Source organism: Cavia porcellus, unplaced genomic scaffold, assembly GCF_034190915.1.
Source record: "Cavia porcellus strain 051 isolate PalLab524CR breed Dunkin Hartley unplaced genomic scaffold, mCavPor4.1 scaffold_21, whole genome shotgun sequence".
NCBI classification, from domain to species: Eukaryota; Metazoa; Chordata; class Mammalia; order Rodentia; family Caviidae; genus Cavia; species Cavia porcellus.
Window position 1 is genome coordinate 45,250,350 of NW_026947504.1, and position 22,139 is coordinate 45,272,488.

The following is a 22,139-nucleotide window of genomic DNA, read 5'->3' on the forward strand; positions in this document are numbered from 1 at the left end:
GGGTTGGAATGAGGTTCCCTATGACACTAAGTGTTCTCTCTCCAGGCACTTGAGCAGAGTGCTTGTGACTAGAGCCTTTGAGATGAACTTTCTAGGTTCAAATTCAGCCTCAGTACCTGTTAACACCCTTAGTTTTCACTGGGGTACTGAATACTGCACTCAAAGATAAAATAACTATGTAATACTTCCTACCTCCAAGGACACTGCAAAAACACAACGAGCCAGAGCTAGGCACATGCCTGCATCTGTAATCCTAGCTACTGGGGAGCTAAGGCATGAAGATCACAAGTTTGAATCCTACTAGGCAGTTTAGTGAGACCTAGTCTCAAAATAAATAATAAAGGGGGCTGAGCATGAGGCACAGCAGTAGAGCATCCCTGGATGCTATCCTTAGTACTCCTTGAAACAAGTAAATAAACAAAAAAAAGCTACCCAGGATGTGTGATGTGCTTAGAATAAGGCTAAGCAAACAGAAGAACTCCATTTGTATTTGCTCATAATTTTTAAGGCTCACGCAAGAATGATGCTTTCAAAATTTATACTTACACTATGCTTGCTTGAAGTACCAACACATATGCTTCTATTGAGTATATAAGTGAAACTGAAAAATAATGTTAACTGAAAAGTCTACTAATGAAGTCTTTCCTTTTCTTTCTGATATCTTTTCCTAGCTTCTCCCACATATTGCACATTTGATTAGAAGTAAGGACAAAAGAGAGCCTAAACTGGATCTTGGGCCTATTTACTCTCTGTCAGATCAACTGCAGGAGTAAATTCCAAAGCTGAGGGCATGGTCGGGACACTTAGCTTTTTTCTTTATTCATAATTCCAACCTACTGACACTGACAAAAAGTCCGAACTTGTTTAACGAAATCTACTGCAGCCATAGACAGAGAAGAAATGAAAACTCAGGTATTGCAGGATTAAATTCCAAAGGAATTCAGATAATTAAAATTCTCACATGGAACTGACCTCAGTGATGTTTTTGAAAACACATTGAATGAATGCTATTTGTGTTTGAGCCCCTCTTAACTCCAGCTGTTACAAGAAAATATCACAGACTGGGTAGCTTTAACAACAGACAGTTTATTCTCAGACTCCCGGAGGCTGGAGAATCCAAGCTTAGTGGCTTTAGTTGGGGAGGGGCCTCTTTCTGATTTATGGACAGTTGACTTCTCGCTGTACCTCTCAGAAATCCTTGCTTGCCCTGGAGAGGAATTTCTGTCTTGAGATTCTCATAAACATCAATCCCATCCTGGAAGCTCCACCCTCACGGCCTCATCTAAATTCACTCTTTAAGTCCCCTGTACCGTTTATAGGTTAAGGCTTCAACATATGAATTTGGAAGGACACAAATATTCAGTCCATGATAAACCTAAGAAAGACCACAAACTCCCCACCAAATTCTATACCACTGGTAGTGCCGTGGAGTTTATGACGTAAAGATAGCCAAACCTGAATGACACCTGGGTTAATTGCACAAATTAATGAAAAGACATTCATTGATTATTTGATTTGAATCTTCCATGGTACTTGTGTATTTTTCATACTAAGGTCTGGGTAATGTCCGGTTGAAAATTTTATATTTGCTAAGATCTTCCTTCATAACTTTAGGTGCAATTCATGGCCTTGCTAGAAGTGATCTTGATAGGAAATCAACGAAGATATTTCTCTAGATGCCAGTTTGCCTCTGTTTAAAGCAGAATGGCCTGAGAGAGGTCCCCTGCATGTAGTCCTCAGTTCCTCTCCTCCCATTCTCCCTTACACCCAGCCCTTTGGGCTTCTGGCCCCTCTGTTCCACCAGAACAATTCTTGTGAAGACAGTTTTCTTCACTTTGCTACGTCTCATGTTAAGGTGCCAGTTTTCAACTTATATGATTTGTCACCAGTCTTTGAAATATGGTCCCTCTTTCTCAACACTCATATTTTGTACTCGGCTTCCCAAACCTGTACTCCGTTGGTTGTCTCCATTATTAGGAGTCCTTCTCAGCCTCATCAACACAATTTTGATTACTTTCATGACTTTTATGTATAATTTAGAAAGAATTTAATCTCATGACTTTTACAAAGTTGAGGGTGAAGGTCCAGAGACCTCCAGGAATAGTAAACCTTAAGGCTAATGAGGGTCCATGCCTAACAAGCTCAAGACCTGAGTGGCCTTCATAGCTAGATGAATGTAGATGGAGTAGAGAGTAGAACCAGAGGGAAGCTGGGGAAATGCCAGGCTCTCTTAGCTCCTGCCCGCCAAGCCCCTTCCTGTATTCCCCTTGGCTGACCCAGCTGGACCCACAGGAAAAGAGACACATTTGATGTTCCCCATAGCTGCCGGGGAATGGGGCAGAGTGGAGCTCGCCACTTGAGGGCTGTATCTGCTGCTGATCCCCAAAAGAAGTGGGGCTTACTGTTTTCAAAATAATTGTAAAGGGTTTTCTGTATGAATTTAAGACACAGGGAAATAGATTCCCAATCAAATAGTACTGCATCTATTTCAGATTCACAATGTCAAAGTATTGAACCAAGTAGTTTTTATAATTTTACATAGTGCTATAGCTTTTTGCAATTTAATTATGCTCTTTTTACTATTTATTGAACTTTTCAATCATACTAAAAATCATTTATTGAGACTTATGTAAATATAATTGGTGCACACATTATTATCTTGCTAGAGTGTTCCAGCTGCTGAGTAAATTTATGCATTCTAAAGGAACTGCTATTATAAAAATGTTAAACAATATATATTTTTAATCGTGAATTACCCACAAGGAACACTGTTTGGGTAAAAAGAGTACCAAGAAAAGACATTGCAAGATTTGAGTTTTAATCTTAACACAACCAATGGACATGATTAGCAAATAAATTCAACTTGTGAACCTGTAAAGAAGAGGTGGAGGAGGTGACTTCTGAAATCATTTTCCCCTCTCAGATTATACTACTCCAGGAGAAGGGGACCATTTCTACCAAGGGAACTGGGTTAGATTTAAAGGAACTGTTAGCAACATTCGTCATTTGGGGAAAAAAAAGCAACAATTGGAAATTAAAACCATCTTGAATTTTGTGTCTGAATTTAAAACTTCACTATCTCAAAGACTGTATTGTTCATACTTGCTACGATTCCCCTGTCCTCGCTCCTTGCCCTTGCCTGTTATTCCAACGGAATATGGGGGGGGGGGGATCCATCACTAAGGAAATTTTAATTTGCATACAGCTGGTTCACAGCTAAGAAGCTGAGGCAGAAATCATTGCACCTGTGATTGTGTTTTCTCCTTAGAATCAACTGTATTCATTCCCCAGTCTGAATATTCCATTGAAGAAGATGTGGGAGAGCTGTTTATTCCCATCAGAAGGAGTGGGGATGTCAGCCAGGAGCTCATGGTGATCTGTTCCACACAGCAAGGTAGCTTAATTTGAAAAAATTAAAATTAATTAATTAATTAATATTTAAAAATAAAACTTAAACATCATCCAAAAGATTAAAATAAGCCTTTTTTTTCCGGTACTGGGAATTGAACTCATGACCTCACACTTGCCAAGCAGGTGCTTATGTTGTTGAGCTAAATCCCCGGCTAAAAATAAGCTTTTTTAACACATCAGGTCTATGGCATTTTGCAGTGAGAGGTATACTTTATTATGAGGTTTTTTCAGAAGTACAAAAAAGCATTTCTTCAGAATTTTGCTTCCGTATTGTACCTTTGAAGACTCCTCTGACAGTGCCCAGGGAGAAAGTGCTACTACCTACTGCAAATGTCTCTTGACTTCACTGGTCACTTGCCACAGTGGCCAAGGCTTTTCAGATTATAAGGATTACAAGCCCTTTTGGTAGGGAGTTGTTATTGTTTTAAAAAAAAAAAAGGTCAAAGTAATGTATACTCAAGAGAAAGAAATTACTTAAAAATAAGCTGGAAACTCATTTGAACCAATTTCAGAATATTTGTTGTGTTCATGGATAAGCATCCTATGCAAGGTGATTTTATAACAAAGTTAAAATTAAACTATAATGTTCATTAATATTCTAAATACTTCTTTAGGAAACCAGTAAAGTTTTTAAAAGTGCAAAAGACAAAATCACATATACTATTGATTTAAATCTCCAACTGTACTTTAAATATATATATATATATATATAAATATATATATTCACAATTTAATTATGCTCTTTTTACTGTTTAATATATATATATTAAAAATAATTTCAGTATCAGCCTTAGCTCAACTAATGTGTAAAACTCAATGGAGCAGTTAAGAATACTAATGCAATAAATATGTAAAGTGCTTGGCACTTGGCCTGTATACAATAAGCATTTGAATAGTAGGTGCTATTATTCTGTGGTACTGTGTGATCTAGAAGTTCATTGACAGGAAAGATGGGAGCAAATGCTGGAAATTTGTTTTTCATCACTGATACTAGAGCACTATTAACTGTACCTGGCTACAGTTGTGGTTCCAGGCAACTGTATATATTTGTATAGATACAAATGATCACTGAATGCTGCATAGGAAATACTCTTGTAATATGCTCTCCATGAAACCCTTTTGGATCCTCTTTGCTCTAGGAACAGCAACAGGAACGGTGCCAACTTCAGTGTTGTCTTACTCTGATTATATATCGAGGCCTGAGGACCACACCAGTATTGTCCGCTTTGACAAAGGCGAGCGAGAGAGAATGTGCAGGATAGTTGTGATTGACGACTCCTTGTATGAAGAGGAAGAAACGTTCCAGGTCCTTCTGAGCATGCCAATGGGCGGGAGACTGGGCTTAGAGTTCCCAGGGGCTCAGGTTACCATCCTACCTGACAAAGATGATGGTAAGTACAAAGTTACTGACAATTCTTTTTCCTACCAGAGAGAAGAACATTAAAAATAATGTTCTAAACAGAGAAATGCAAATGTAAAAGAATTACACCAATTTATATTATGCTTGATTTTATATAATTAACACTCCATAGTATAATGGGCCATCTCAATTCCTGCTTCTTACCCTTTAGTGTTTTAAAGGGCAAAAGTCACACCTCTGTGTGTTTTCTTTTCTCTGTAGTTTCTCTAATGATAAAACTTGCCGTTAGGTGATTATCCAGTGGCAAGCAGAAACACCAAAACACCACCCAGGACTTAGAGGCACATTTACTTAACATTGGTTGGGGCACTGACAGGGAATCGATTGTGCCTCAAAACGTCAGACCCTGTTCTCTGGTGGTCTAGGGGTTTTATGGGATAAGCAAGCAGAAGTACAGAGCCAGAATGGCTGGTATTTTGGGGCTTGGTTTATACAGTGTGCATCCCAGTGACCAGCTGTTTCTAAGAAACAGAAACAACCAAAATTGCAACAGAAACTGTTACTTGGGCAACTGGGTATATTGGCTGAGGAGTGGCCATTTTCTGATACATTTACATCCTCTTTGTTTCCCCAGCAAATCTTTGCTGAGCATGTTATATGTGATTTTCTGAGACCAGGCCCAACTAGAAGCTGTAACATTAGAGTTATCATTGGTCCTAGGATGCGCCATAGCAAAGGTCCTTAAGATGGACTTATTACAGAGTTTTTCCTACATTGCTTTTAGGAAGAGACAAAATTTAGACCCATCTGTTCTGCAACACTACTCTGGCAAGGGAGTAAAGGAGTTACTCGGATCTAGGAGAGTAACCAAGAATACCTTGGGCATTTATCAAATCTTGGTCAAGTGTTGGACTAACTGTCCATAGAGCTGATGGGAAAACCACAGCTAGCAGGGTTGCAGGGAGCAAAAACAAAGTTGGACAATACAATATACACAAGCTGAAGTGGAAGCAAGGACTAGAATAATCAGCCTGAAAAGGCATGAAAAAGAAGAGGAGTAATGCATTGAGGTATGGAGTAATCCTATAAATGGTGTCCTTAAGCTTCAGCTGTCCATAATGACCAGAGCAGTGCTTTATCTCTTCAAATTGAGATTCAGAGGAGCTGTCCGGTCCAGGTGAATTCTCCAGAAGTTCAGCAGAACTCTGGAATGGTGGATCTAAGGCTGGATTTCTGAAACTTTAAAAGCTGTTAATATCCACCAGGGTCATATGTGTGCAGGAGTGTCTACAGGTACAGCCGGTCTTTCAGATAATTTTTATGAGCTGGTTACAAGCTATTTCTATAGGCTTATGTTTTATTTTTTTCAACTTTTTTAGAGCTTGTATCCTTGTATGTAGTTTTTACTTAGTTATTTTTCATACAAACTTTTGTTGCCTTCTCAGCTTAGGTAGAGAATGCCTTAGGCCAACCTGAATAGGTATAGACAAGCATGAAGTCTATCAGTACATCTGGGTGGAGGTCATCGTCTATCTGTAAATCCACGTGGAGGTCAGGGCCGATGACATAGACTCTGAAGCCTGGCTGCAGGTGTATGGGTGCCAGCACTGAGCCTGAGCTTTCAGAACATACAGTGAGGACAGGTCTACCTCTGTTTAAGATGGATCTTCCAAGAGTATTGGGTAAAGTTCTTCTGGCTGGGATTTATATGCCAGTCAATCAGATCCCCAGAGAGGGCTTAGGCCTCTGGACTGGATTAATCCCAGTACAGGTTGGCATTGCTCGTGGCAAGTTTTCAGAGCAGAAGGAAGCAGTAGCAGGAGAACTTTGGCCAAAATAACTATCCACGGTGATGACAGGATATCTAGCCTGTTGGATTCCATTCCAAATAGAGTTGTTTGCCTCTGTAAACAAAGTGTACACAGCATCTGTCAGGGCGTTCAAGTTTGAGTCTAATCAGCTCAAGAACAGTTCATCAGTCAGTACCGAACAGTCTTGCTCTGGTGGGCCCAGTTCTGGGGACAGGTACATGGCAGGACTCAGTGGTTTTATAACCACAAGAGTCCAGTGAGGATTTTTGCATAAGAGTTCTTAGTGCTGGGTGAGGTCCAGCATAGCATGTGGCACCTGATCAGTTAGGTTGGCCTGGGGAGAGCTGGTCAGTTTTTTTTTATCAGAAGGACAGTGGCTGTTCGAGGATGGAAGCAAAATGGGAGAGGCAGCTCTTAGCAAATGGAGAGGTAACAGGTTTCTTCCAGGGGCTGAAAGCTTGAGTAAGCATCTTTATAACCATTTATGATTTGTAGATTTTTGCCTTTTCCCAAGATACCGTGTAGCCAGTTTCTGCCAGATATTGGAGCAGAGCTTTTGTGTTTTTCCAGGAGGCAGCTTGGGTGTCATTAATCAGAAGTGCAGTGATATTTCGTGCAGGGAAACTAACAAGAGCAGCTGTGAGGGCTACTCCAAAGAGGGTAAACAAGTTTTTGAGCCACTGGGAGGTTGAGTCCAGGTCAGTTAACCTTTGAGTTGAGAAATGGGGTCTTTTTATTTAAAGGAAAAGAGGGGCCAGATTACTGGAGCCAACTGAAGGCAGGAGAAGGCATTCTGTAGGTCCAGGAAGGTTTGTAGCAGGCTGCAGGTGGCAGAAGAGTGTGGCAATATATACGGAGGGCAATTGCAGCAACATTGACAGCTTGGACATCTTGAGCTGGCTTTACAAGCCTCCGGGAGAGGTTTATTTTAGCAGGTTGACAATCTATTATTTTTTTCTCAGGGGACCAGGATATCAAGCAGGAGAGGAAAGCGAAACAGGCTGTCTCAGAGAAAAGGTGCTGGTAGCTTGGCCAAATCTGTTGTTAGAGCCTCCCTGAAAATAGTGGGAGAGTTTGTTTTTATTTATTTATTTTTGTCTTTTTGAGACAGGGTCTCACTGTGCAGTTCAGGCTGGCCTTAAGCTCACTTTGTAGCCTAGGCTGGTCTTGAACTTGCAAGGATCTTCCTGCTTCAGCCTCCCAAGTGCTGGGATTTCAAGCGTGAGCCACCATGCCCAGCAGTGAGAGAGTTCTTTGATAGTTAAGTCCAAGTGAGTTGTGTCTTGTATCAGTATTTTCCCAGTTGAAGGGGCTTATGGGAGCAGCTCACAGCAGAAGGCATCTTTTAAATCTAAACATGTAAACCCCAAGGCATCTGGAGGTAACAATCCAAAGAGTGTATGGATCTGTAACCACAGAGTGCAAGGTGGTTAACATTTCATCAAGATCTCAAACTCTGTTAGATGGCTGATATGTGACTGGGTGCCTTTTGCCTCCTGTGACGTATGGCATTGTCTTACAGCAGTGGCAGTCAGGGTGAGGAGGCATGGTTGGTGGCTAAACCCAAAAATGAGTCTTTGGCCTATACCTCTGTCATGGTTTATATTGGTGGCCGCCAGACCTCATGCGTTTGCACTGTACATTTGTGATTGGTTCATTGTCTAGTGCTTGGATTGATGGTGTCAGTGCTATACCCACATAAAGGTGAAGCCAGCATATAATGTAATGGCAGGAAGAAGGTTTCTGCCTTGCTGTTTGCAGCTGCCATGAACTGCGTCTGTGCCATGCCACCCTGCCTTGGAGCCAACTGAGTATGGACTAAAACCTCCAAAAACTGTAAGAAATGAACCTTTCCTTTTCCAACTTTGGGAATCAGGTATTTTGTCTCAGTGATGAGTAAAAAAAAATAACTAATACAGAATTTGCTACCAAGAGTGGGGTCATTGCTGTGATTATACCTGACCATGTTTTTCAAGAGGCTTTGGAATTGGCTTGTGGGCAGAGTTTGGAAAGGTTTGAACATGTTGCCTGGATGCATAGAGTTGGAGCAGCTTAGGTTGTTCTGTAGAGGAGATTCTGATCAGAGCTCAGGAGACCAGAAGGCTGATAGAAAACCTGCCAGTAAATACCAGATTCAGGAGGTGTCTGCATTGGTTGTTGGACTCCTCACAATGTTTGTTATGGCTTGGCAGAAAGTTCGTCTACACTTTGCTCATGCCCAGAGACTTTGTCTGAGACTGAGATTAAAGGCAACGGACTGATTAATCTGGCAAAGGAAATTTCAAGACATTTAAATGTTGAGGCTGTGGCATGGCTATTATTGAGGGATTTTAGCCACATATATGTTGCAAATCAAGAGCGAGGAGCCCAGCAGGATAATTTAAAATGCTGTGAGTTTGGCCAGAAGGAAAACTCCAGTAAAGTTGTGGACTATAGAGCTGAGACTTTAATTGCTGAGAAGGGACAGAGAAATAAGAAAAGATGGCCCAGGGGCATCCCAGGAAGCAGTGGGTCTCCATCCTTTGCAGCCTCAAAATTGCAACAGTGAAAGAATTTGCTCAGAGGAAAACACTTCAGAGCACCATGCTCCAAAATGGCACCAGAGGCCACATGAGGTTTCAGAATGGTGGCAACATAGAGAAGCTTTTCCTTACAATCAGGTAAACAGAGCCCAGCAATCCAGCCACTGGAGCCCTATAGCCAAGAGAGAGAAAGGCTTGGTTACTGCTCTAGCTGGCAATAAAGCTTGGTGGCATCCACATGGTGCTGATTTTAGGTGTAAAGAAAATGCACAAATTCTGAGGGTAAGACGGCTTTCACCTAGATTACAAAGGGCCTGGGAGGCCAAGCAGTGTGCCCCTGAGAGGGAAATTTGTAAAGATATAAGGATGAAGCCAAAGGTGCAGTGGAGACCCCAGAAGTCTGGAAAAGCCAGGAACGTGGAGCATCAAAGGAAAGCTGCAAAAGGTGAGCAGAGAGGTTTAAGAGAGAAGTTATGGGAGCTGAAATCCCTGGAAGTGTCATAGGGGTGGAATCACCCAAGCCTTTTGGAGCTTGCATCCAGATTGCTTCAAATGCTGAGCATAGAACTCTAGGACTTAATGTTTTCCCTGCTGCAAGTTGGACTTGCTTTGTTTCCAATGCTTTATATTCCCCTGTTTGTAACTTTTGGAATGGTAATGTTTATCTTGTGCCTTTGCATTTCAGAAATGATAGATATCAGAGGAGACTTGGGACTTGGTCTTCTCAACAATGCTGAAAATGTTAAGACTTTGGCAACTCATGGAGATGGACTAAATGTCTTTTGTATAAAGGATGTGCATGAGTCCTTGGGGGCCAGAGGTGGAATGTCATGGTTTATGTTGGTTGTCCCCAGACCTCATGTGTTTGCATTGTACATTTGTGATTGGTTCATAATCTAGCGCTTGGATTGATAGCGTCAATTCTACACCCACCTAGGGGTGGAGCCAGCATACAATGTAATGGCTGGAAGAAGGCGTGTCTCTCTCTCTCTTTTGCTGGTTTCTGCCTTGCTGTTTGTAACTACCATGAACTGCAGCCCCGCCATGCCACACTGCCTTGGAGCCAACTGAATATAGATTGAAACCTCTAAAAGCTGTAAGAAATAAACCTTTTCTTTCCCAACTTTGGATATCAGATTTTGCCTCAGAAATGAGTAAAAAGTAACTATGAGAACCTCAGAGAGAAGAGTTTTCTGAATTTCAGAATTGCAGTTATGTGCCTCTGGCTGATGGATGCAGACATCATCTTCCTTTTGGGGCAAGTGCAGGATTAACTGAAAGGGAGGCTGACTGACTTGGTGATGGAAATTCATGTTTGGTGAGATGTCTTTCCTGACTGCAAGTTCATGCCTGGCAGAAGAGGTGAGAGGCGAGAGTTTACCCTAGTGAGGACAGTCTTTTTGACAGAGGAGACTTTGGACAGGGAGTTCTGATTCATTGTCTACCAGGGAAGTCACAGGTTTACTCCTGACTTTGTAATGACCATGCGCTCTCACAGGCCAAATTTGATAGATCCCACTTCTACACATCCAAGACTGACAGGGTGAGGAGATGTTCAGGTTGTGGGCCTCTAAAGTCAGGATTTTTGTGTCTTGAATATGTAGGGAACATTGGTCTTTCCAGTGTCCAAACTGTTTGTAGTGAGTATATTGGTAAGCTGCTAAAGCATAAGGTCTGCTATCCATCTTGGACTGTGAAGTCTGAGGAGCCCCCTTAGGTCACTTGCTACAGTGTGTTATCACTTGATCCAGGTTGAAGCTTCTGAGCAGTCTTTTAATCTGAAAAGGTACTTATTTTTTAGTGTCCTAAGCCCTTATCTTTAGTCAGAGGCTATGGTCATCTATCAGATCGGTTTCTGGGCAACAGTGGTTAATGGACTTTTTGGGCCACTGCTGATGCCTTTGAGAATTGCTCAACTAGGTTGCTTTGAACAGTCATGGAAGCCCATTTGTCAGAGCTGACAGTCCAGTTATTTCTCAATCAAAATGTGGACATTTCTGTGTTGAGTAGACCCATAAAGAATTGCTGACAGTCATCTCAGGTGGGCATCAGATAATGCCATATGACCAGGACAGGCATGTATCCAAAGACTCCAGAGGGAGGACCTCTGTGGCTGAAATGCAGGCAATGGCCTGCTGGAACTAGTTCAGTTGACCAGAAGTAGAAGAATCAGGAGCAGGAAGTGAAGCTATAGGTTTTGGCAGCAATGCAGTTGCCAAAGAAGGTGCCAAGGCAAAATTCTTGGAAAGAATTCTCTTTTTTTCCTTTTTTCTTTTTGTTTTTCTTTTTCTTCGAGGTACAGGGAATGGTTTTAACCCCATAAAATCCCTTTTTCCTGCATTCAAGGACTATGAGTTTGACTAATTAATTCCCATCTCTGATTTCCTATGTATGTGTAGTGTACCCTTGAATGATGTTACAACAGACAAAGGGTGGGTGTCCCTCGGATAGAGACAGACCATTCAGATGCCCACCTGGCCATGCCTCCTGTGACGACTTAGGTGCAACTTAGCTAAGGAGGGTTCTAGGCCTCTGTTATGTTTTTTGTCAGTCACCATAGAATGGTGAGGGCCCAGTCAGCCACTGTGACCAGTGCCTCCTGGTCTTAGTGCACAGACAGAGCAACATATTGCTTATGCTGTCAGTGCACACACTCATGCATTCATTCAACAGGCACTCAGAGTTTAAACATTCCAAACCCCTTCCCTCAAGGGTGGTCCTAACTAATGAGAGATGATCAAGCTCTCCTTCTGCTCAAACTGAGCACAACTGATGGACCAACGGGGTTAGCCCTCGGGGTCTTACCAGAATCAAGTAGGCAGGCATCCAGGATTTGGAAGCAGATTGATTTATGTCAACAGGAGCTAAATAGGATCATTCCCAGAATATCAGTCCTTGATCTCAGATTGCATCCATCTCCCTTTGGGGGTCATATGTGAGCCACTCAAGCCAGGAGCCAAGAATCCTCCTCCACATCTCCAGGGAGGACTCAGGGAATCTTGAGGGCATCCCTTCCTTTCGAGACCTGGAGAGGTCCTTGCTCTGTCCATGAGGGCCACAACCAGTGATCAAAGAGATCAGCACAGTTGATCTTCTTAATTGATGCACCAGATGAAAAGCAAGCAGAAACACTGAAACAACATCCAGGATTTGGAGGCAGATCCATTTATGTCAACAAGAGCTAAACAGGATCATTTCCAGAATATCAGTCCCTGATGTCTGATGTTCCAGGAATAGAATAAGCAAGTAGGAAATACAGAGGCAGAATGGCTCGTCAATTGGGGACTGGTTTGTATGATGTGCACCATAGTGACCAGTTGTACATCACAATGACCAGCCATTTCTAAGAAACAGAAGCAACCAGAACTGCAACAGGAACTGTCACCTGGGCAACTGAAGTGTACTGGCTGAGAGATACAAATTAAACTTTTTGAATTTAATGACAAAGAACTGAAAAACATTTAATATACCTGATTTTCTCCTTTTTGTTTGTTTTGCTCTTACAAGCTTATATTTGGAAACTTTAATCTCAGAATTTTTCAAAAAACCCATCAGAGAAATCTGCTAAATGAATAATAATTGGAAAGGTAATAGATATTTCAGAAATTAAGTCTAACACCCTGTTTCTTTGACTCCAGAGATAAAAAGGGACAGATATACTAGACCACACTTCCCTAGGGAAAAAAAATATAATGTCATAATATATTCTGAAAAAGTAAAGATGAAAAAAACTTTTACCTTTCCAGCTAAAGAAACTGATTATATTTTCTTGTGAGAAAAGAGCAAATAAAAGAAAAGATTGTAAATAATTTTGTGATGAAAGCAAAAAGTAATGCTGATGTGTTTTTCTTCTCTCCTTGACATTTTCCTCATGGTAGATGAGAGAGGAAGGAACGGTCTTCCTGGTGGTAGGGAACCTGGAGAATAATCAAAAGACTTTAATCTCAAGTAATCTTAAAACTCAGGAAACTGTTCACACCAGAAATGATCTTCAATAGTGAAGGGATGAATAAGAGTCAGAGAGGTAAAGGTGATCAAGTGTCTGGTGAGCTTATGCCCTGTGCCTGTACTTTCCTGTGCTTTATTCTCCTAATGATCTCGTAAAAGGTAACATAATGCCTATAGATCACTAGAAGGGTTTAAAACTCTAATGATAAAATTAGAAATGACATTATGAAGAGAAGATGGAAAAAATTTTTGTTTTTACTGTAAACTTAGAAAGTTCCTTACATGTGTAAGCTATTCTCATATTTTAAATGTTTCCTTTGCATATTAGTTTAATTATAAAAGTTCTATTCTGAATTTAAATAAAGTGCAGAAATTTTATTTTAAATTGAGTCAACCTTAAAGAGAGAGCCAGTATTTTGAATGTCGGCCAAAACAGATCTAAGATTTCATGCTGCTGGCCTATCTAATATGTAGATATCTATCTACTGATAGATCTGCTTTTCTATAGCTACGAAGAGGTAGTTTTAATTTAAAAATAGAAAGTTTAGTTAAAGCTTGCTTTAGTTCAGTTAGTTTTGTTTGGAAAACTCCTTTGCAGATTGTTTTGGGATCCACACAGGGAAAAATAAAGTTATAGAAAGAAATCATTAGGTATAGATATAGATAGATATATCTATATATCACTAAATTTATAAGAATGGATCGTGATCCCTTTATTCCTAGTCATACGACTACATTAAGATTAACATTTTTCAGATGCAAAATGTAATAAACTCTTGACAGGTCCCTCAGCTTCACTGTCACCAGTTTAACCTTTCTTTAACTCCTTCCACACCATGAACAACAAGGAGGCACACTTTACTTTCCCAAATTACAAGCCAACAATGCCCAAGGAAGAAAAAACAGTGCTGCTTACCCTCTTCTGGTGGTATAATAGTTAAGAAAACTGTAAGATAGTTTCTTCATTAAGAAAAATATTTAATAATTCTTCAATAAATATTGCAGTTATTTTCATAAAAACACAATGGCCAGCCCATGTCAGGACAAGGGAGAGAGTGGGGAGAGTACTTTGTGACAACAAACCCAAGACAGACGGAAAAGTGGGCGCACTTCTGCCAAATGACAGCTTTCCTCCCCCAACATCTTATCTGCTTCTCAACCTGAAGACAGTAGCCCTAATTTTTTCTGACTTAATGAGAGCCCCTATTGGGTGGCTTTTTGGAAGTTATTTCTGTATTTCTCCTATACATTTAACAAAAGTAATACAAAGTGGGGCTGGGGATTTAGCTCAGTGATATAAGCACCGCCTTGCAAATGCAGAGTCATGAGTTCGATCCCTGGTACCGATAAAACAATTTTAAAAATAAATAAATAAATAAAATTTAAAAAAGTAATACAAAGAAAAACATGAAAGCAGAAATAGCCCTCCTTTTCTTGTGTGACTCCAGGCTATGTAGTTGCTACTTGATTTAGGATTCTTTCAGTCATTCAACTTCCATAGAGGTCCCACAGTATAAAAAGAACCACAGTGAGCTGTCTAAGAATAACAAAAACAAAGATGACGATAAATTTACCAGAAAGCATATAGTTAAGCATAGGCAAATCAATGATGTTTTTATTTTAAATAATTGATACTGTAAAATGTACGTAAACTTAGCTCTGGAAAAAGAAGTTTGTTGGTTTAAAGATTTCCTGACCGTAGATAAATGTGGAACAGAGTCTCTGGGTAACATCACCGCTGTGTTTGAGTATGGAACACCCTAAGGCTCATGGGTAAAAGACTTGTTTCCAGCATGGCCTGATTGAGAGATGGTAGAAACTTGAATAGATAAAGCATGGTGGGAGTCTCAGGTCACTGGGGGTGTGCCCTCCAATAGATCATGGAGCCCCTGTCCTCTTCCTCACCCCTCCTCTTCATCTCCTTTGCTCTCGGGCTGCCATAGGTGAGCACCTTGGCTCCACTGCACATCTCTCCCATGAGGTGCTGCCACCTGGCCCAGTCCTACAGCAGTGGAGCCAACTGACTGTGGATTAGCACCTCTATAAGAGTCAAAATAAATATTTTATCTTCTTAATTTGATACTTCAGGTGTAAGTAAGAGAAAGCTTACTGTAGTAATAAATATTCATTTGTTCAACAATTTTTTTGAGAATTAATATCCACTCATTTATTCAAAACACGTGAATGGTCCTCACATTGGTAGGTTCAAAGGATGTGACAGTAAACAGAAAACCACACCCTTTTAACTCATAGGCCTTTCAGACTTCGGGGGACACACAAATACACAGGAAAGTCAGCACACAGCCATAAAATAAATGTCATGAGTTTCTGCTAGGGAAGAACATCTTTTCTACATTCAGGAAAACATCTTTACAAGTATGATGTTATCAAACTTCAGAACAATATTAAGGTAGCCTGATGATGAGAAGAGAGAGTTCTGCAGGGGAAAGACTCAAGAGTGCAAAGGTTGGTTGGATGGGTTGCGCGAGGATGCTGAGAGCTAGCATACAGCAAAAACCTCAAGCTCAGAGGGGTAAATTGCAAAGCAATTTAGAAAGATGGAGAAGGAGCTGATCTTACAGTGCTTTCTACCCATGTAAGGAATTAGGGTTTCCTGTTGAAATAGAAATAGAAATAGAGAATTACTAACCAGTCTTAAGTAGAGTCACAATTTGAGTCCGATTTGAATTTTAGAAATATTACTCTTCCAGCTCTACCGTGCTGTGACTAGACTGAGGAGCTCGCACAGCCATGGCAGGATCATAGGTGGCAGCAACTTGAACAGAATAGTTGAAGGGAACGCGGAGGAATGTAGGCATGACGATAGTCATTGCGCATGAGAAGATAAAGGACAGGGAGCACTAAAGGGCGATGCTTTGGTTTCTAACTAGAGCACTTGAGTTAAGAATGGTGCAATTCTGAAGCAGAATAGGTTTAGAGACAGAACAGAGCTCACGTAAGCCATATCAGCTTGAAGAGCCTACATGACTTTAAAATCCCTGATACGGAGTAGACAACTGTGATAGGCAGAGTTCTGTGCTGGAGTCATTGCTACAAGTTACCACTATTGATAATCATAAAAGTCACAGGAGAAGATCATGTTGCTTAAGAGAAATGCAAAAGTGACCCTTATATGACTTAAATCATAGAAGTTACCATAAGAGTGTGATAACCCCAGCAAGGCCGGTGCTGAAAACAGTCCAAGGATCATATACCTTTCCGTGTCTAAGTGTTGTAACAGTCCCAAATCTGTAATTTCTAGCATGTGAAAAGCTAAGTCATTGTCATATCCATGTTGCTACTGAAAGCTTTTAACTATCCTACTTGGGGGATTTTTTTAAACCACATACACATATTTCACCAATTTTTTAAATGATAAAAAGATAAGTAACTCAAAGTTTATGTTAGAGTAATTTGCTTACTGATCATCTTTGATGGAAAACTTCTATCTTAGTAGCTTTTTGGTGAGATTTCAATATTGCCTTTTGCCTTCAGTTTCTATGAGTTTAAAATGGGAGTGTTAATTTTATCCTTTTTTTCAGTTTAAAAATTGATCTCCTGTGGTGGTGTTTTTGCCTATCATGTATGAAGTGAATAAAAAAAAGTTGTATAGGTGAATAAAAAAGTTGCCCTAAAGTGTTAGAAATTTATTTAAGGTCTCTTATCTATAAAGTTAGATAAATATCCCAAACCTAAGCAATTTAACTCTTAATCAGTGTGCTTTTACGTTGGGTTATAATGAATCCTGAATCTCATCAAAACCACTTAAAATACAAGTAATCACATGACAGGTGGAAATTAGTGTAGAATATAGAAAAATTGTTAGTGAAGAGCAAAAGAAAAGGCAAATAACAGCCAGTAGAAAGATCTTCCTCAATGGGAACGGGATAAAGAAATGGAGGGGACAGCAGAAGAGGGAACAGGGAATGCTAAAAGGAATTAGGATGTGCTATGTATGTGTGCCAGGGCCATTAGTACATAACCATTATGTACCACAAACACGTATTTGTAAAAAGAATTTGTAAAGATTAGTCCAAACATAGTGCAGCATGGAAATGTTTCTAAGTGTGGCCAAATTTTCAGTCACTAAAAATTGCATAATTGGAGTATTCAGGCCTAGAGCACAGTCTGAATGATGTGTCAACACCTTTCTTTTGATCGCTGCCTTTGCATCTGGGTAATGATTATACCAGAGGAGAAATCCTCTGAGTAGTCGCTAAAAAGCAATCCCCTTCAGCTTTGTAACTTAGGGCAATCTATGTCTCAAATAATGAGTTGGTTCCACAAAGCTACATTATCCGTCAATTAAATGATAAAAATGCCATTTCTGTGTCTGAGTGGAGGACTAGGTCATGGATTGCTAGCCTCTTCTCTAAAGTACAAATGTCTCAAAGTCTTCTCTAGGGCCAAAAGTTTTCTGTGCTGACTCTTAACTATATGAGAGGAGGGGGAGGCCTTTCGGAGTGCAGATATATGTCTTGATAAAATCTGTTACATCTTTTAAAAACAGCTAAAATTTTCACCGTGTTTGAAGAACAGCTTGTTATATACCAGAAATTTCTGATGTTAAGAATAATGCTCATTATGTGCCAAAATCTTACCAGCCTACATCAATGTTTTTAATCTTTGGTGTTTCAATAAGGTTACAGCTTTGCAGCATAGTATTGGTTCTTTGGAGAATTAAATCAGTGCCAAGAATATTTCACTAATCTTTCTGTCAGTCTTTGGAAGTTAATTAAGGAACATGCATGCTAAATCCGTTCTCTGCTTTTATAAGACAATCCGCAGGGGTTGCAACTAAAGTGTCTCTCTACCTCGACCACCATGGAAAAATTACCATGCCAGATAGGAGCTGAGAGCATGTAAAAGGCAACATAGGGAGCCCTACAGCAAATTAACTCAATTCAATGTTATTCAAAGGCTTACATCAGAACACTGGAAAAACTTTCTCAACAGCAGGAGTACTTTGGAGAAACAAAAATCTCTAGTGCTAGAAAAATACATCCTGGGATAATGTGTGGGTAAAATATTGTTCTTACCCATTTTTACAAAATTGAAAGACCTTTTCAACATCTTTTCTTATCTTGAATGCAACTACATATATTAATATAAGCTCCAATTAAGGAATATCAGGCCAGTCATTATAAAGAATGGGAAAATTCAGTTAAATAAACAACTTGGTTAGTGTGCCTGAGTCAGAACAGTATTTTTAAAAAATGGGAAAACTATGTTCTGGGCACTCAGAATATTAATTATTGCAGCCATTGATAAACTATTGTCATTGATGGTGCTAAGTACTCAGTGAGAGCCAAAACATGTTTAGTGAGTTTCTGCTCATTGTAGGAGTTACTAAAAATAGAAGTTGCGCCAGGTCTCCCATATAAGAAGGACATTGGATGCAGATATTGACCCCCTGAAAACAAAACTAAAACATGAAATGTCTTACCATTTAGAAAAATCTACTCTGAGAAACAAGTTGTGTACAGAAAATATTTATTTATCTACTCAGTAAAACATATGGGGAATGTAAAGATACTTATGATATAAGCCAGAAAGCCTCACTAGACCTAAAATTTATGTAATAAGTACAAAAATGGTTGAATTAGAATAATTTATTTTATGAGTTTGAAACAGTATGAAATGAGCCTAAGAAGGGAGAGTATGACTTATCACTAGTTATGAATTGATATGACTCAGGAGAAACAGATGAAACCTACAAAATATAAAAATAATTTAGATGGATAATTATGCCAATTATTCTAGAATTACATAAGTGAAATCATGAGGGAAAGGTTTTGGGAACAATTAGCAATCCTTTTTGACCAGCTGTCTTTATATGAGAAAGAGTGAATGCCCAACTTCTTGGTGGGTGTTAGGGTTTATGTCTAGCTGTTCCCTCCAAAGCACTCCTATGTGAGTCTTTTGGAAAGTGACTTAATCATGGTGTGTGACATTAGACTATGAGTTTGGGATACTGCATTAGTCTACTGATTGGTTTAGCACAGTTGTAGGTGTGCATGATGCATGTACTGAAGAGTGAAGACCGGTCCTGAGTGTGGGATTACCAACAAATAGACTAATAGTCGGATGAAATAAGAAGGGAAGAAGGAAGGAAGGCTTGCTGTTTCCTGCCTGCCATGCCATGCACTGTTTCTTCTTTGCCATGGCCCTCTGCTGTGCTGCCCTGTCTTGGGACCATCTGACCATGGGTTGAAACCTCCACCAACTGTGAGTTAAAAATAATCCATTGCCCCTTTAACTTGTGAATGTTAGGTATTTTGTCTCAGCGATGGAAATTAACAAAGATATATTTGGGTCTCAGAGAGTTGGAGCTGTTGCTGCAATTGGACCTGACCATGTGGTCCAAAAACCTTTGGAATTGGTTTCTGGGAGGAAATTGGAAAGTTTGGAGATGCTGGCTAGCAAAGCAGCTCTAAAATGCTGTAAGCCAACTTTGGTGGGAGATTCTGGTCCAAGTTCAGAAGACTTGAATGTTGGCTGCAAAGCAGCTGGAAAAGGCTCAGGAGGTTTCAGTTCAAAACAAGAAATACAATGGCAGCTGGACTCCAGACCATGTGTGTTAATGCTCTGGCTGCATATTTGTTTGGATCTTGCTCCTGTCTGGTGATATTGAAGGAGACTGAGATTAAGGGTAATGCAGCAATTAACCTGGCAAAGTAAATTTCAAGGCAGCCCACTGTTGTGGCAGTGGCATGGCTACTTTTGGGGGCTTTGAGCCAGTTGTGGATTGAGAACAATGATTTAAAATATTTTTGAGTTTGACTAGAAAGAAAACTCCAGTAAAGTTCCAGCCTATAAAGATGGATCAGAGGAGAACTTGACTGCTGAAAATATTAGTGTTAAAAAGCTACGTAATTCAGTACAGGACAATGGAAAAGATGGCCTGAAAGTATAACAATAACCAGCATGACTCCACCCTTGTAACCTCAGAATTCCCTTGGCGAAAGGCTATGTTCCAGAATGGTAGCAACCTAGGGAACTTGTTCCTTGGAATGGGGTTCTCAGTGCTCAGAAATCCAGAAACTAGACCCCTATAACCAAGAGAAAAGGAAGCCTGGTTACTCCAGAGCTGGCAGCAGACTTTGGCATCATCCACATCATCTTAGGTATGTGAAGAATGCAAGCATTGCAAAGTTAGGAAGGCTTACCTTAAGTTTCAAACAATGACCTGTGAGACCAGGAAGTGTGCCCCTCTATGGTAGTGTATGAAGCTGTGAGTGAAAATTCAGAAATGCTTTGGAGATCCCAGAAGGTTGGAAAAGCCATGAATGTGGATCATCTGAAGAAAGTTTCTGTCTGAGCAAAGTCAGACAGAGAGACACTGTGAAAGCTACAGCTACCAGCAGTGAAGTCAGGATGGTGCCATCCAAGCACTTTGGAGTTCCTATCTGGTTACAGATTGCCCCAGATGCTACATAAACTATAGGATTTAATGCTTACTCTGCTAGATTTTGGTCTGCTTTTGGTCCCATTCCTTTCTGTCCTATTTTTACCTATTGGAAATGGAGATGTTTAGCTTGTGTTTTTGTACATTAAAAATATTTGCCTTCGGGGCTGGGGATTTAGCTCAGTGGCACAAGCACCTGCCTTGCAAGCAGGCGGTCGTGAGTTTGATCCCTGGTACCAATAAAAAAAGAAAAAGACAAAAAACAAAACAAAACAAAAAAAAAGTATTTGCCTTCTCTTCATTTGTGCAGAGGCTGGCAGCTAAGAGTTTGCCTTAAATTTTCAGAGGCAAATTTGGACTTGGACTTTTCATTAATGCTGAAACTATTAGGACTTTGGTGATTCTTATAGATTTAAATCCCTTTTGTATAAAGGGATGCACATAAATCTTTTGGGGGCCAGACAGAATGTTATGACTTATACATAAATGTCCCCCTCATGCACTCACAGGTGAGACTTTCGGGAGTGACCAGATTGTGGGTGGTGTGTAATACTACGTCATGTATGTTTGATACTAGATTAGTCCATTGATTGGTTTAGCATGATTCTTGATGTGAATGATGAATCTGCTGAAGTGGAAAGACCCACCAACTAGTAAGCTGTCTTGTAGCTTAGATGAAATAACAAAAGAAAAAAAGAAGGAACTCTTGCTGCCTTTTACTTACCATGCAATGGGGCTGTTTCTTCTCTGCCATGCTCCCTTCCTTGGAGCCAACTGAGTATGGATTGAAACCTCTACAAACTGTGAACTAAAAATAAACCTTCCCTCCATTAACTTATGACTGTCATGTTTTGTCCCAGCAACAAGAAAGTAACTCAGATAGTGGGTGTTAAGAATCTTTGCTGAAGATATACTTTTGCTATCTTCTAGATAATGATTCTTGCTCAACTGAACATTCTTTTTGAACAGTCTGCCTTTCTTCATCACCTTGCTTTCCTCTTGTAAAGCATAATAGCTTACATTACAGGTGCTCACTTTGGCAGCACATATCTTAAATTACAGAATTTATGTGAAGACCAACTAACATTATTTGTATGAGAATACTTTAAAAGCTATTGAAACAGGCACTAGACTCATTGGCAGTAGAATCTAGAACAACATGGTTGAGGCTCATTGTGGATGCCTTGAATAAATAAGAAAATCTAGATATAATAAACAGAGAGCAGCTGGAAATTCTGAATAAGAGAAAAAATAATTAGAGCAGGGTTATTGTTATTATTTTGACAGCAAGGTAATTAAAGGTTAGAAAAATCAGTCTAAGAAAAAAAGTTTTAAAATGAGAAAATCTGTTTCACAATAGTAAGTTTTGAGGTTTGTGAAGAGATTCTGCAAACACTGAGCAGTAGGTTGCTGTTAATATTGAACTAAATAAGTGGCAGTTTGCGACTTGCACATCTATTAGAGACAGTTGAAATCTTAAAGGTAGGGGAATACTAAAAGGAAAAGAAGGCTGTCTTGAATTAAGGCCAGCAATTTTCTGAAGTTGTTGATTTCAACAGGTGTCTTTCTATGGTTTGTTGGCCATTTCAGAACTTTAGAAATGTAATGATCAATTTATTAGAAAGAAAAACTCACCTCCCTACCCTCCCACCTTGAGCCAGCCACTCCAGGCCCTGGGG

The 22,139-nt window shown here is 40.0% G+C and overlaps 1 protein-coding gene and 1 pseudogene across 1 annotated transcript in view; both read left to right on the plus strand.

Moving 5' to 3' along the window:
• Frem2 (FRAS1 related extracellular matrix 2) overlaps window positions 1-22,139 on the plus strand; it is a 159,866-nt gene that overhangs the window by 78,673 nt on the left and 59,054 nt on the right. Inside the window, exons 5-6 of the mRNA XM_063232659.1 lie at window positions 3,269-3,394; window positions 4,551-4,802. Of these exons, the coding sequence (XP_063088729.1) occupies window positions 3,269-3,394; window positions 4,551-4,802 (378 nt within the window). The remainder of the gene's footprint in view (window positions 1-3,268; window positions 3,395-4,550; window positions 4,803-22,139) is intronic.
• On the plus strand, window positions 21,973-22,093 carry LOC134472060 (small nucleolar RNA SNORA2/SNORA34 family; annotated as a pseudogene).